Source organism: Ogataea polymorpha (assembly GCF_001664045.1).
Source record: "Ogataea polymorpha strain NCYC 495 leu1.1 chromosome Unknown OGAPOscaffold_3, whole genome shotgun sequence".
Taxonomy (NCBI): Eukaryota; Fungi; Ascomycota; class Pichiomycetes; order Pichiales; family Pichiaceae; genus Ogataea; species Ogataea polymorpha.
This window is the reverse complement of record NW_017264700.1, coordinates 1155000-1169326: the sequence shown is the minus strand read 5'-3', so window position 1 is coordinate 1169326 and position 14327 is coordinate 1155000. Positions and strand designations below refer to the sequence as shown.

Sequence of the window (14327 nt, the reverse complement as noted above, 5' to 3'; positions counted from 1 at the left end):
TTACAATTGCCCATGTCCACTCGTAAGAAAACCATCCTCAAGGTTATTATTTTGGGCGACTCTGGCGTTGGAAAAACGTCTTTGATGCAACAGTTCATCAATGGCAAGTTCTCGCAGCAGTACAAGGCCACCATCGGGGCCGACTTCCTGCCCAAGGACCTTGTCATTGACGATAAACAAGTGACAATGCAGATTTGGGATACGGCTGGCCAAGAGCGGTTCCAGTCTTTGGGAGTCGCATTCTACCGGGGATCGGACTGCTGTGTTCTGGTGTACGACGTGACCAACACCAAGTCGTTTGAGAACCTACAAAGCTGGAAGGACGAGTTTCTTATCCAGGCCAACATCAAAGACCCTGACAACTTTCCGTTTGTGGTGATTGGCAACAAGATCGACGTGGAGGAGAACAAGAGACTTGTTTCGTCCAAGAAAGCGCAGTCGCTATGTGCCAGCATGGGAAACCTGCCATACTTCGAAACAAGCGCAAAGGAGGCTGTCAACGTGGAGCAGGCGTTCGACGTGGTGGCCAGAAACGCGCTGCAGCAGGAAGAGAGCCTAGAGTTCAGTGACGACTATACAGACGCAGTGAACATCCACGTCGACGGAGATAGCTATGGGTCATGCGGCTGTTAGGAGCGCACGTCCTTGGCGAAGTTGTATTCCAACTGAGTTGGACTACCATTGCAACTTCGATCGCGCCCTTCTTCTTCGTGCTAATTGTCCCCCACCGCCATTTGTACTTTCAAATCTCTCCGACCATAATTGTATTTACATAAGCACCGGCTTTAATTTTTTTTCTTGTCTTTATGCCTTCGCCATCCGAGAGACCAAAGGGCGTCAACCTCAACATCACTCTGGTTTGTCCAGAGTGTAAGGTGTATCCCCCAGAGATTGTTGAAAGACACAGCGAGGGAGACATCGTTTGTGCTCTTTGCGGCCTGGTGTTGAGTTCTCGAATAATAGACACTCGTTCTGAATGGAGAACGTTTGCCAACGACGACCAGAACGGAGACGATCCATCGCGTGTGGGAGAGGCCACGAACGGAGCGCTTGATTCAGATCAACTGTCTACGGTCATAAGTGCTGGAGTTGACGGCAACCGTGCAGCCAAGGAGTTGAACCGGATCCAGAACCGTAGTGTCGTTGATAGAAAGGACTACGCATTGCAGTCTGCGTATTCCAAGATCTCGCAGCTCTGTGATGGATATCAACTGCCGCGTGTTGTGCAGGACGGCGCCAAAGAGGTGTACAAGCTGGTGCATGACGACAAGATGTTGAGGGGAAAGAGCCAGGAAGCCATAATGGCCGCGTCGATTTTCTTTGGATGTCGTAAGGCAGACGTGCCTAGAACGTACAACGAGATCTGGGCGCTGACAAACGTGCCGAAAAAGGATATCGGGAAGGTGTTCAAGATCATCAAGCAAATTATCCAGAGGAAAGACGCAGAACAGGATGGACTCATCACTCGCCGCAACAACAATATCTCCACCACACAGACCAATCCAGAGGATCTTGTGGGCCGCTTCTGCTCGCACTTGGGTCTCTCGCCGCAGATCACCACCTCTGCACAGCACATTGCACGCACGCTCAAGGAGCTGGGTGTGCTGGAGGGACGGTCGCCCACCACGATCGCCGCCACGGTTATCTATTTTTCGACGGCTATCTTCAAGCAACAGATCCCTCTGTCGCGGATCAGCGAGAAGACCGGTGTTTCTGAGGGCACCATCAAGTCGTCGTACGTGCACATGTCTGCCGCCCGTGACAAGCTGGTCGACCAGTCCTGGATCGACTCGGGCAAGGTCGACATGTCTGCGCTCAGCTGAAATCAGAGCTCTCTTTATACGGGCTATATACAACGATATATACACTAATCCTTCTTTCCTTTCTTCTGGTACTCCTCCACCAGCTTTTTCTGCAGCTGTGGCGGACAAGGCTGGTACTCCTTGAACTCCATCGTGAACTCTCCCTTTCCTTGAGTCAGAGCACGCAGCTGCGAAGCAATACCAAACAGATTGTTCAGCGAGCACAGACTCGTGATGGTGAACTCCTCTGCCGTGTTTTCGGTGTCCTGGATCACGCCGCCAAGCTTGTTGATCAGCCCAATGACAGCGCCCTGGAACTCGGCTGGTGAGGTCATCACCACGTTCATGATCGGCTCCAGAACGACCGGCTGCGCGTTCAGGAACGCCTGTTTGAACGCAAACTGCGTGGCCGTCTTAAAAGACAGTTCCGACGAGTCCACCACGTGTGTCTGACCATCGTTGATCAGCATGTGCACACCCAGAACGCGCGAGCCGGTAAGCGGACCCTTTTCCAAACTCTCCTCGAATCCCTTGCTACAGGCCAGGAGATATTTTTCCGGAATTTTTCCACCCACAATTTTCGTCTGGAAATTATTTTTGAACCGAATATCCTCCTCTGGAGACGCGCCAATGTACTCTGGGTCGCATAGGGACGTGGCCTTGAACTCACCCATCACCTTGGCGTACTGACCAGCACCTCCAGACTGTTTTTTGTGCGTGTACTCGAACGGAGTGCTGCTGAGGACGGTCTCTCTGTATGAAACTCTAGGACGACCGACCGTGCACTCGACGTTGTACTCACGGCGCATTCTCTCGACGTAAATCTCCAGGTGCAGCTCTCCCATTCCGCTGATAATGGTCTCTTTCGAGTCTTTGTCGTAGTGCACACGGAACGTAGGGTCTTCTTTTTGGAACCGGTTCACAGCCTTGGAGAAATTGACCGCATCTTTGGTCTTAGGGTGGATCGACAGCGACACCACAGCGTCCGGAACGTACATCGACGACATCGAGTAGTTGACCTGGCCGTCTGTGAACGTGTCTCCGGAGGCGCAGTCGATTCCGAACGTGGCGCAGATCTCACCGGCCCCCACTTCGTCCACGTCTTCCATGTCGTTCGAGTGCATTCTCACGAGTCGGGCAATTTTCACTCTCTTGCCCGTCTTGACGTGTGTGATCATCATTCCCTTTTTCAGTCGGCCCTGATACACACGCAGGTACGTCAGCTGGCCATACTTGCCTTCCTCCAGCTTGAAGGCGAGCACAACGGCCGGCTGGTTCGAGGCGGCAATTAGATTGACTGGAGCCTCGTTATTGGCAATATCCAGGGCCGTGTTCAAAACTTCAGACGGATTAGGCAGGTAGTCCACAACCGCGTCGAGAACCGGCTGCACACCTTTGTTGGCCAACGCAGACCCCATCAGCACCGGCGTGAACTTTCTAGCAATGGTAGCACGGCGAATAGCAGCCTTGATCAAGTCTGCGCTTGGCTCCTCCTCGTTCAGAAACACCTCTGCCAGCTCGTCATCCACGTCTGCCAGCATCTCGATCAGAACAGCTCTTTTTTCCTCAACAAGGTCAACAAGATCGGCAGGCACCTCTTTCTCGATCCTCAACTTTTCTCCCTGCGAGCCTTCGAAATAAATCGATTGGCGGTCAATGATGTTCACCACCCCGGAAAGCTCTTTTTCTGCTCCAATAGGCACCTGCACGGCAGCAGCGGCGATCTTCAGCTTCTTGTTGATCTGTTCAATGGCTCTCCACGGATTGGCGCCCATTCTGTCCATCTTGTTGATGAAGGTGATTCTGGGAACATTATATCTCTTCATCTGTCTATCAACCGTCACCGTCTGAGACTGAACACCAGAAACCGCACAAACAACAAGCACAGCACCGTCCAGCACTCTCAGTGCACGCTCGACCTCAATAGTGAAATCAATGTGGCCTGGAGTGTCGATAAGATTAAAATGGTAGTGCTCGTCGTCTTTGTCCCAAGAACAGTACGTGGCAGCAGACTGAATAGTGATTCCCTTTTCTCTCTCCAGATCCATATGGTCCATCTTGGCACCGACACCGTCCTTTCCACGGACATCGTGGATCGCCTTGATACGGCCGGTGTAGAACAACACACGCTCGGTGAACGTGGTTTTTCCGGAATCGATGTGGGCAGAAATACCTATATTTCTCATCTTCGACAGTCTTTTCACGTCGGCCTCGGAGAGCTTCGAAGACAAGTCGTCGAGCACAGCCTTTTCCTCCTCGTAGCCACGCACAGCAGCAGATCTATGAAACGGCCGCACGGGCGCCGCGCTCCGCAGAACGCGCGGTGCAGCAGCAAATCTGGCGAGTCTAAACATGAGCTGAAAATAATTCAGTGAAAATTCGGAATAATGAATAAAATGGAAAACCACAAGGGGTCGTGCGAAGAACTAAAAGTGTGGAAACTCCCAAGTCCAATGAACGTGCTACAAAGTTACAACTGGAAGTCACAATACACTCTCTAGCATATGTACATTCACCTATAGAAGAAAGAACAAGAGAGAGCCAAAAACAAGCCCGAATGGACTCGAGGCTGCAACTTGTCCTGCCATACCCCGGGAGCTGGAAGAAGAAGTGGATGTAGCAGAGCTGGTACTGCTGCTGCTTGACGAAGAAGTGGTGGTGGCAGCCTTGGAAGTAGTACTCTCAGACAATGTAGCAAAGTGTGCTGAGGAGGCAGACGAGAGCCAGGAACTAGTGTCCACAGTGATCTCGCTGGAGTAGTAGTTGTCATCGGTAGCATTGAAGCAGTCCAGAGCATACTCGGTAACCTCAAAGACACTCTTCTCAACAAACTCGACATCGGCACAGGCGTAGTGCGTCACGTTCGACTCATCTTCCAGAGCCATGTACTCCAGCTGGATGGTAGCATGGTCTCCGCTATTGATGTTGGAAGGAATGTCTGGCAGGTAGTAGCATGTGTGTCCGATGTCGATCTGACTGGTCAAGTTATGAGTGGCCCATGTATCAAAGTCATCATTCGACGTTGGATTGTCGCTGTAGGAAATCTTGAGGTTGACAGACCATGCCTGGTGAGACTTTGCAACCAAGGCCACGAAACCATCGTCCAGGGGGAACTCCGATCTATTGGAAGGAGTAGCGTAGGACCCGCATGGGGCAATTGTCTCCGCCTCTTCCGACCATTCTCTATCAGTTGGGTAGAGCATTGCAATTTCACCCATGGTGTTTGCGTAAGCGGATCCATGCTCTAAAGCAAGAGCCTCGGCAAATGCAATAGGATTTGCACGTCCAAAAGCAACCTTGCAAAGTAGCGGGAGAAGCAAAAATTGTTTCATTTTCGTCAATCGTATGCAAGATAGCCCACATTTTATGACGACCAGATCCTTTTATAGCCGCTTTCGAATATATCGGATTCACCGCTCCAAAAAAAAATTTGGAGAGCCCAATCTTGGCATACTCAAGTTAGCGTGTAAACGTACACCAAAATGCCATAAAGGTAGTGGAAAAAGCTGAATATAAGCGTATTCAGAACCAGGCCACTTATATTTAGCAGCGAAGTAAAGGTTTCTCCTCCGCTATTGTTCCAGCTGGAGCCATCGGACAACGGGGCCAAATCTGGTAGTCCTGAAGCTGCAACCAACGTGTTTGTGCTGCTTATCCCGCTCAGCTCGATTTCTCCATTTGTGACACTCCGGAAGACCTGGTTGATGGCTTGCTGAATTAGGAAATCAATAACGTAGTACACGAGATAGTGGACGAGACAATAAATTATTATAAGCCCAAACGCGAAACGGCTTTTACCCAATAGATCCTGGTTCTGGAAATCTGCGTTGTTGTCACTCTGCTGCTCCAGATCAGATGACCCGGTAATCAAATCGGGCTTTCTTGGTTGGTCGAATTTTATCGCGCAATTGGAGTGCGAATTGAAATCCTGCACAACAACATCCTTGTGGTTCACCAAAGGGCCGTTTTCAGCATTTTTTTTTGATCCATACCCGCATACCAGGTAGAGCACCCAATAAAGAATAAGATGCAATACCAAGACGGCAATGAACGAAACAGCAATGAGCGCAAAATTGACCATTTTTAACTGGACCAGCGCGATGAAGTCCCGAATAGTGCTTTGTATCTTATTGTAAAGCTCGATCTTATTTTCAATGGTTGCCGAGTCGACCTCAGCGGACGAGGACGCAAAAAGAGGGATATGGGTACCGTTAAAGCCAAACAGGAACAGGTAATTCGCTATTAAACGCAAATTCGTACTGTTCTCGTCGCTATGACGATTGGCCTTGAAGAACTGGCCTATGTTTCTCCACAAAGCATGAAACTCAATTTCCTCGAATTTCGAGTCGCTCAAATATGTGTTAACCAGATATGTCTTTTCGCTGCGAATGAGCCCTTGCACACGGCACTTGAATTTCATGAAACTGTATTCACAATTGAGCGATAGCGAACCATTCTCGATAAATGTGGGCCCCACATAGACGAGGTCCAACTTGGGAAATGGAGGATATAGATATAATTCTTTAGCAGCAGTATCCAAATCGCCACTCGTTTGCTCTATGGTGTTCAAGACCTTTGAAAGCTTAATAGAAGAGAGCGAATGCTGTTCCAGGTCAGAGTATTTCTTCAGAAAATGATAGGTGCTCATGTCCACTTTAAACTCTGTGAGCCTGAACTTATTGCTGAATAAGTATAACTCCTGCAAATAATCAGTGTAGATCAACAGCGATGCAAAGAAGCTAAAGAGGATGGTTAGCAAAACTCTCTTGAACACAAAATGGTTGCCTATCATGGTGTAAATTCAAATCGATGTTTTTCTTGCATAGCGCTGGAACTGCTTAAATTATTTCCCATTCATTGAAAAGAGAGATACCGGTTGCGGAAACTCCCACAACCGCTCCCTTACTGCCAAACTGCCCCACGCACACCTGCTTGAATTGCTCGTCCAGTTCCATCTGAGAAGAAACGCTGCACTCATCGTCGCTCCATTGATAGAATAACAACTGGGAGCCACTATTTTTCGGGCTCACGACAAACAACAAGCCGGGGTCATCAAGGGAAAACCCTAGTTGAGCCTTATCCGAGAGCTCTTCAATAACGCGCTCGTCAAAGGAGAGATCTTTATACCAAATGCAAGAGAGAGCCGTTTTTTCTCGTGAGAGAACATACTCGGGTGTCACGATGACATTATCGAAAGTTTTTGCGTTCCACGCCTTCGTTTTCGTGAGCTTGCTCTTGAATTGCTGTTTTGTGTTGCGCAAAATCAACGACTTGTTGGAGAGAATTGCCAGATCATAATCGTGCAGGTTTGTGAATTTGGCTGCCAGAAACTTAATGTCGGAATTGCGGTCAATGGCATAAATCGGCTCAAAACATTCATCTTGGCGCTCTAGCTTGAGTATTTCAACCTTGTCATCAAAAACGGCGACGAGTCGGTCCTCCCTAAAATCGATAAAATGTATAGGTTCGTCCCACTCGTACGTGGCCAGCGGTATTGAGATTTCTTTGGTTTCCAGCTTAAACGCAAGAACGTTTTTGACGCTCAAAACAATCAGCACCCCTTTATGATAAAGGACGTCTTCCACCTTTGTGGAGCCCACCAAAACAGTGTGTTTCAAATCAACACCATTTTTGGAGTTGGACCAAACGTTGATGCATTTCTTATCCGGTAGATACGCAAATAAAAATCCATCCACCAAGAAACATTTGCCAATGGTTTCGTTTATGACCGTGGTTTTGGATGGCTTAGCAACTGCCTGTGCAGGAACTTTGTGATTATCGTCATTGTGTGGCTTGTTGTTGGCCTCTAACGAAATAGCCATATCTAGGTAATCAGCAGCAGCACTGTCCTCAGAAGATAATGTGCTGGCCTTCTGTGATGGCGTCGAGCGTGCGTTAAGGTTAGAGTAGAATTCATATGTCTCGTCTTTAGAAAAATGCAATGGGTCTGAAAGCTCGACCGTGGGACTTTTCAGCATATAAAGAATCTCATTTGTTGCCGTCTTTAGGAATTGTCTTGCCTTCACAAGTCTTGTGACATCGATATTGTCCACAGTGAGCAGGCGATCAACATTTGATTCATCCGTCGAAGGCTCCTTGGTCTGCGTGTGTTCCTTTTCCAATTCCTCCACACGAGCTTTCAACTTTTCATTCTGGAGCTTGAGCGTATTTCTTTCGCTCTCGAGCTCCACAATACGAAGTTTCAAAGCTGACCTTTCTAAATCAGACATCATCCTGTTGCGCTCCACTGTGGTAAACTGCGACTGCAAATACTGCATCACTCCGGGCAAAGTGTAATGCGACACTCCAGGTGCTTGTCCAAAGGCATCACCGATGCCATTGCTGGTGTTACCGTTGGCTCTTGAGCCTGCAAAATGACTTTGCTCCATCAAATCTATATTGTTATTATATATCGTTTGCCTATGTATATACAAGAAAATTTAAAACTACACGTCTGCTTATGTCATACTAGGCAACAAATTTGGCAGCTTCCTGGAAGCTCTCCGCGTTGTCCTCGAGCTTAAAAATGGGGCGATGGCGGTCGCTCCATTGTAACTTTTCCAGCATTTTCGATGTGAGGTCTGATTCCTCTAGGGCGAGCTTTTCAGGGTTGAAATTGGTGTAGCCGTACTCTTTGGCTCTCGCTCTCAGTTTTGCAACCTCTTTAGGAAGCATGATTGTTCGTGAGAACGAGGTCTTGCTCTCAATATAAAATCTACGCGCTAGCACAGACCAGTTCTTGCTGTTGGGGCGGTCTATCATAGCTGTAGCCAATATTTCGTATACCTTGTGCACCTTGCCTTTGAGAAAATGGTTGTCGAAATGGTTGATCATGGCTATGGCGTTGTAAAGCTGATTTTCCCTGACAAAGTAGTTTACAAAATGGACCAGCATCGACGGCGTAAGCTCTGGAATATCAGCTTCAAGTCTTTCCATAGCAAAATCCCAAGCTTGCGAAGGCCCGTATTCATCCAATGCAATTCGAACAAATTCTGCAACCAGTTTCGGGTCGTCTTTGAATGAGTGTTCGTTTGCAACCATTTCCGCCATGAGCTCGTCAAAGTTCTTCTTCTCAATGTCGTGCTTGTACGCCATCACTGCAGGGAGAATGGGACGCAATGAACACCCATTCTTCACCATATAGTCGTATATTGGCTTCCGATGCGTGCGAAGACACTCAAAAAGAATATAGCAGGTGCTCAGATCTGGGATCTGCTTGTAAAAACGCATTTGTTTAAGGTACATATTGATAAGCGCAAACTTTCGTTCATGACGGCTAGTTCTCATGGGGCCCAGCACAAAGTTGAAAGATTCTGTAGTCGGATACAGTTTCCTCTGATTCATCAGACGCATGGTTTCCTTGACGTTGCTGAAATCGTGAGTCGTTGCAAAAAACTTGAGGATCATGTTGTACGTGTGCAGGCTCTCCAGCACATTGGACTCGACGATTTTCTCAAACGCTCTTTTCACATAAACGGGGTTTTGATCAAACTTTCTGGTCTTCACGCGGTTCAAGGTTCGCACATAGTCATCCAAAGTAGTCTCGTTCAAAACATCCGGAACATTTGGAATTTCCACAAGGTCTTGGGGTTGGTTAAGCTGTTTCCAGGACGAGATGTCAGGAGACAGCTTGTGGTCTGCAGGAATTAGTTTCCGGAACTGTCGTATCACCTCTGACTCGGAATTAGCACTACGGTCCTCTTCGGAGTAGAACTCTGATTTTCTGCTCACTGTTTTCAGCTGCGACTGGAGATCGGATAGACGATTGCGTCGCAGCGAGCCGGTGCTGAAGAGTCTGAATAAAATCATAGATCAAAAAAAAAATATATATAATTTTTCCCTCTATCACGCGTAACGATATCATGACAGTGGCGGCTAAGGAGGACAATATACGGCTGATTGTCGTTCCAACCAACATACAGACCCCGTTGAAGACGATCAAACCTTACAAGGGTTTGCAGCTGGTGGTCAACAATGGCACAGTGTACGAGCTCAACAAGACGAATTTCAGAGATCCGCACAATGCAACACAAAAACTAACCAAGAAGCAACAGCCACTTAAAACCATTTTTCTAGCCGCTTTGGACGCGTCTGTGGATTGTCTCATGGTGGGAAATAATTGCGAGCTCTGGATAGCTACCAAATACAACCCCCTGTATCTGCTGCTGGATTTTTTCACGGACGCGTTGAATCGCGAACATGTGCGCATGGTAAGCTTCCAGGATCTTTTGGAACAATTCGAACGCTCTGAGACGCTTCAAGAGCTGTTGGAGAACGGTGTAGACTTGCAAAAGCCGCTGCTTCAAATATGTGAGAGCGTTGACGAAAATGGCGAGACCTTCTACAAGCCCTCGATGCAGAAAATCATTGGTTATCTCAGCTCCAAGGTGGACCGTTTGGCACAGAATTTGCCGTCTGCGCTAGTTGCTTCTGCAAAGAAAAAGCTTTCCTTGCCCGGCTTCGAGCCAACAGAGGAGGTGCTGCAGGTGAGCAAAAAGCAGCTGGCAATTGAGCTAATCAGCTCCTACGTGGACGCAAAGTACCTGGATGACCTGAAAAAGCTGTATTCGACGGAGATCCTGGACTCCTACATGGTGGAATACCGGAGAAAAGAACAATTGACCGCGCTGGCCGAGGAAAACATTAATACACTCAACGTGATGAACGCGGCAAACCCCAAGAAACGCAAGGTTGAGAAAAAAGTGGTGCGCAAAGAGGTGAAAAAAGTCGCTGTCGGCAAAGGAGCACTCGACGGCTTCTTCAAGAAAAAGGGCTAGTAGCTGTTTGTCACTACCGTATGTACATTAATTGTTCTTTGAGTCATCTTTCTCCTTCTCCTGTGCTGGTGGCTGTGGCTCGCTCAACACTTTTTGGGCCAATTCAGCGTCGTTTAATTGGTTGTAGATGTTCATACCGCTGGCAATCAGCTTAGGCAGGTTGTCTAGACTGGCAGGCAAAATAACCGTGTTCGTCTCCTTTGCCAGCTTTCCGAACGCCTCGACGTATTTTTCAGCAATGTTGAGCGACACGGCCTCCCTTCCATGAGGACTGTTTGCAATGGCGTCAGCAACCAGTCGGATAGACTCAGCGGTGGCCTTTGCCTTAAGTAGCATGGCATCGGACTCACCCTTGGCCCAGTTGATCTTCTTGCTTTTTTCGGCTTCGGACTTCAGGATCTCTGTCTGTTTGTGGGCCTCGCTGATATTGATCTCACTGAGCTTCAGACCCTCGGATTCCAAGATGTTGGCACGCTTCTGTCTTTCCTTCTCCACCACCTGGTTCATCGAGTTGATAACATTCACAGGAGGCCGAATATCTCTGATCTCGTATCTTAACACCTCGATACCCCAATCCTTGGCGGCCTCGTTGATGGAGGTGGTGATGTTGACGTTCAGCATGGTTCTTTCGCGCAGAACAAGGTCAAGCGCCATCTGGCCGATTTCCGAACGCATTGTGGTCTGGGCCAGCTGGATGATTGCGTAGTGTGCATCCTCGACTCCGTAGGATGCCTTGTAAGCATCTACCACCTTGTAGTACAAAACTCCATCCATTTCCAGAGTCACATTGTCAGCAGTGATAGCGTTCTGAGAGGGCACCTCAATGGCAACCTCTTTCAGCGACTGCACATACTGAATTTTGTCAATGAACGGTAGCAAGATCGCAAGACCTGGTTTTAGTATTCTGTTGAACTTTCCCATTCTCTCGACAATCCATGCCGTTTGTTGAGGAACGAACCGAATGATAGTGTTGGAAGGAAGGGTCGAGCGGTTGAAGAAGTTCAAGTTCCCCGTTGAGTACCGGCTTACCGAGACGAGCGGCCTGAACAGCTTGGCACTTTTAATTGGGCTGATTTGTTTCAATGGCGAAATCATGTTGGACGGCAACAAGTGAAAGAAATAATGGAAAAAAAAAAGTTTATACAATATTTTCAAAATAATATGGTCAGGGACTACGACATCTCCAACAACGAAAAACAGTTCGTGCTGGCAGCCTTGGAACAGAACATCCGACTGGATGGCCGCAAGCTGCTCCAGATGAGAGATGTCCAGATCTCTGTCTCCCGTGATGAGTATGGGTATGCTGAGGTGAGCCTGGGGAAGACCAAAGTTGCCTGTCGGGTCACGGCAGAAATCACCAAACCGTACGAGGATCGTCCGTTTGATGGGATTTTTCAAATTAGCACAGACATATCGCCCATTTGCTCGCCGTTCTTTGAGAGCGGGCTAACCACAGGAAGTAAACAATCGAACGACGAGATATTAATATCCAGACTTATTGAGAAGGCTGTGCGACGTTCCGGAGCGCTTGATCTTGAAAGTCTCTGCATAATTGCTGGTTCCAAGTGCTGGGCTGTCCGTGCGGACTTGCAATTTCTGAATTACGACGGGAATTTCATTGATATCTCGTCTATCGCTGTGATGGTAGCATTGCTACATTTCCGTAAACCTGACATGGAGATCGATGGAAACAACGTTATTCTATTTGACGAGGACCAGAGAAATCCAGTTCCGCTTTCAATACTGCACATTCCGCTGTGTTTCACGTTCCAGTTCTACAACCCAAACGACAATGAGGAGAATATAAAAGGAAACCTGAACAACGAGTTGATCTTGTTGGATGCAAACCTGATAGAGGAACGACTCAGCCTGGGCTCCATGACGCTCACTATCAACAAGAACAAGGAACTTTGTCAGATGGTGAAATGCGGAGGCCTCAACATCGATGCCAGCATGATTATGAACTGCTGTCAGCATGCCAGTAATTTGGTGGACGGTCTTACAAGAAAAATCAACGACGTGATAAGCAAAGATAACGAGCTTCGCAAGAACCCTGTTGAGAAAGAACTACAGGTGGTCAACAAAAGAGAAACTTAAATAATGTGCAAATCTACTTATTCTGCTCTTCTCTCCCATTCAATCTCAGCTGGCTCTTCAGGAAGAGTCACCATAGAAGAGTAATCAACTTTAGGAAGCTTGCTGGTCCACCTGAATGTTTGAATGAAGGTGACCAGAATTGTTCCCAGCTGAGTGTATGCAAATTGCTCACCAATACACCTATGTCTTCCACCTCCAAATGGCAGATATGGCGAGGAAACGCCCTTTGAAATGGTGCCGAATCCGTAGTCCACTGTGTCTGAATCGGACGATCCAGCGTTTTGAGACACATCCCATCTGTGGGGCTCGAACGTGTTGGCATTGGGGAAGTATTTTTCGTTTGTCATGGCGAAGCCTGGAGAAACAAGCACGTAATGGCCCTTTGGAACAATCATCTTGGTGTCTGGCACTTGCAATGGGTTCAGCACTTTTCTGAAAATCGAGTGCAAAGGCATGTGCAATCTCAGTGTCTCCTTGATGGTGTTGTTGACCAAAGTAAGGTGCTGCAGGTCCTCGTAGGTGACCTCTTTTCTGTCGCCAAGAACGGACTTGATCTCATTGTACAGCTCTTCCTGCAAATCTGGTCTCTCACCAAGATGGAGTAGGAACCACGACGAGGTGGAGGCAGAAGTGTGCTGACCTCCCATCAAAACGCCAATCAGCAGGTTAGCAATTTCTCTTTCAGTCATGGTCGTGCCGTCCTTGTATGTAGAGTTTTTCATCAAGGCGTCAACTAAATCTCTGTCTTGGATATCATTCTCCTGCTTCCGTTTGTTAATCAGTTTCATGTATGTGCTCGAAATAATGTTGTGTGCTTCGTCTCTTCTCTTGTATGAAGGGAGCGGCAAATTAGGGAACACAAAGTTGATCGGCGTGAATCCTTTGTCAAGGTCGGAGTACAGCTTAGCAAAACCAGTGTTGAGCATGTTTCTCATTTCTTCACCAAGCAAGGTTCTCGAGGCCGTGAAGATGGTGATTTCCGGCTGAGACTTCAGGACGTTAACTTTGCCCTTTTTGCCCCTAAACTGGCTCTCAGAATTCACGTAGTTAAGAACCTCTTCTCTGATTAGTGGGACGTACTTGATGAACGAATCCTTGGTCAAGGCCACTTTGGCGAATTTTTTTTGCTCCATCAGCTTCCAGTTTGGGCAGTCGTAAATCACCCCTTTTCCAAACACAGGCGTAGTCAGATGGGTGTACGCCTCTTCTGCAGAAACGTCATTCAGTTTGGCGTTCAAAATGAACTCGTGGCCCTTCGGACCAAGATACACAGTCATGACCTTTCCCAACAACAAGAAGGAGAAACAGTCACCGTATTTCTGCTGACACTGGGCAAAAAACTCATACGGTTGCATACCGTACGGGATGGCAGATCCCAGCCAAGGGATCCAGTAAAAAACGAGAGGCACTCTATCGTTTCTCAGGGAATATAATAATTGCCAAACAATAGAGTAGAGGAAAGGCAGAGCAACCACAATCATGATCTTCTGAGCCGTGCTCAGCGCCAAAATAACGTCAAACACGTACATTCCGGCGCTCTGAACTTCCTGAATCAAAGCAGCGGTTCCAGACATGGCCTAAAACGAACGATGTCACCAAATTTATATATCTTTTTTTCGTGATTTGAATAAAATGGTGTGTTTTCTTAAAC

The 14327-nt window shown here is 47.8% G+C and overlaps 11 protein-coding genes across 11 annotated transcripts; 4 read left to right on the top strand and 7 right to left on the bottom strand.

The window, feature by feature from the left end:
* Positions 1-12: 12 nt before the first annotated feature.
* On the top strand, positions 13-633 carry OGAPODRAFT_48244 (GTP-binding protein; the record flags this gene model as incomplete). The annotated part of the gene is made up of 1 exon (XM_018355577.1): positions 13-633. The coding sequence occupies one exon, from the start codon at positions 13-15 to the stop codon at positions 631-633; it is 621 nt and encodes a 206-aa protein (XP_018211724.1).
* Positions 19-8217, top strand: OGAPODRAFT_99792 (uncharacterized protein). Its single transcript, XM_018358100.1, has one exon. It carries the CDS (start codon positions 807-809, stop codon positions 1821-1823), a length of 1017 nt encoding a protein of 338 aa, XP_018211720.1. The 5' UTR covers positions 19-806; the 3' UTR covers positions 1824-8217.
* On the bottom strand, positions 21-8217 carry OGAPODRAFT_16320 (uncharacterized protein). The gene has a single exon (XM_018354346.1). It carries the CDS (start codon positions 4154-4156, stop codon positions 1868-1870), a length of 2289 nt encoding a protein of 762 aa, XP_018211719.1. The 5' UTR covers positions 4157-8217; the 3' UTR covers positions 21-1867.
* Positions 4319-5134, bottom strand: OGAPODRAFT_8053 (uncharacterized protein; the record flags this gene model as incomplete). The annotated part of the gene is made up of 1 exon (XM_018356462.1): positions 4319-5134. The coding sequence occupies one exon, from the start codon at positions 5132-5134 to the stop codon at positions 4319-4321; it is 816 nt and encodes a 271-aa protein (XP_018211723.1).
* On the bottom strand, positions 5257-6594 carry OGAPODRAFT_8052 (uncharacterized protein; the record flags this gene model as incomplete). Its single annotated transcript, XM_018356461.1, has 1 exon — positions 5257-6594. One exon carries the CDS (start codon positions 6592-6594, stop codon positions 5257-5259), a length of 1338 nt encoding a protein of 445 aa, XP_018211722.1.
* Positions 6641-8191, bottom strand: OGAPODRAFT_8051 (uncharacterized protein; the record flags this gene model as incomplete). The annotated part of the gene is made up of 1 exon (XM_018356460.1): positions 6641-8191. The coding sequence occupies one exon, from the start codon at positions 8189-8191 to the stop codon at positions 6641-6643; it is 1551 nt and encodes a 516-aa protein (XP_018211721.1).
* A 53-nt stretch (positions 8218-8270) lies between the features above and the next one.
* OGAPODRAFT_8050 (uncharacterized protein) lies at positions 8271-9611 on the bottom strand (the record flags this gene model as incomplete). Its single annotated transcript, XM_018356459.1, has 1 exon — positions 8271-9611. One exon carries the CDS (start codon positions 9609-9611, stop codon positions 8271-8273), a length of 1341 nt encoding a protein of 446 aa, XP_018211718.1.
* On the top strand, positions 8458-11679 carry OGAPODRAFT_93744 (uncharacterized protein). Its single transcript, XM_018357403.1, has one exon. The coding sequence runs from the start codon at positions 9665-9667 to the stop codon at positions 10577-10579; it is 915 nt and encodes a 304-aa protein (XP_018211717.1). The 5' UTR covers positions 8458-9664; the 3' UTR covers positions 10580-11679.
* Positions 8458-11680, bottom strand: OGAPODRAFT_16319 (uncharacterized protein). Its single transcript, XM_018354345.1, has one exon. It carries the CDS (start codon positions 11672-11674, stop codon positions 10607-10609), a length of 1068 nt encoding a protein of 355 aa, XP_018211716.1. The 5' UTR covers positions 11675-11680; the 3' UTR covers positions 8458-10606.
* Positions 11681-11740: 60 nt separating this feature from the next.
* On the top strand, positions 11741-14268 carry OGAPODRAFT_82327 (uncharacterized protein; the record flags this gene model as incomplete). Its single annotated transcript, XM_018356608.1, has 1 exon — positions 11741-14268. The coding sequence occupies one exon, from the start codon at positions 11741-11743 to the stop codon at positions 12674-12676; it is 936 nt and encodes a 311-aa protein (XP_018211715.1). The 3' UTR covers positions 12677-14268.
* OGAPODRAFT_16318 (uncharacterized protein) lies at positions 11755-14268 on the bottom strand. Its single transcript, XM_018354344.1, has one exon. The coding sequence runs from the start codon at positions 14248-14250 to the stop codon at positions 12694-12696; it is 1557 nt and encodes a 518-aa protein (XP_018211714.1). The 5' UTR covers positions 14251-14268; the 3' UTR covers positions 11755-12693.
* Positions 14269-14327: the final 59 nt, after the last annotated feature.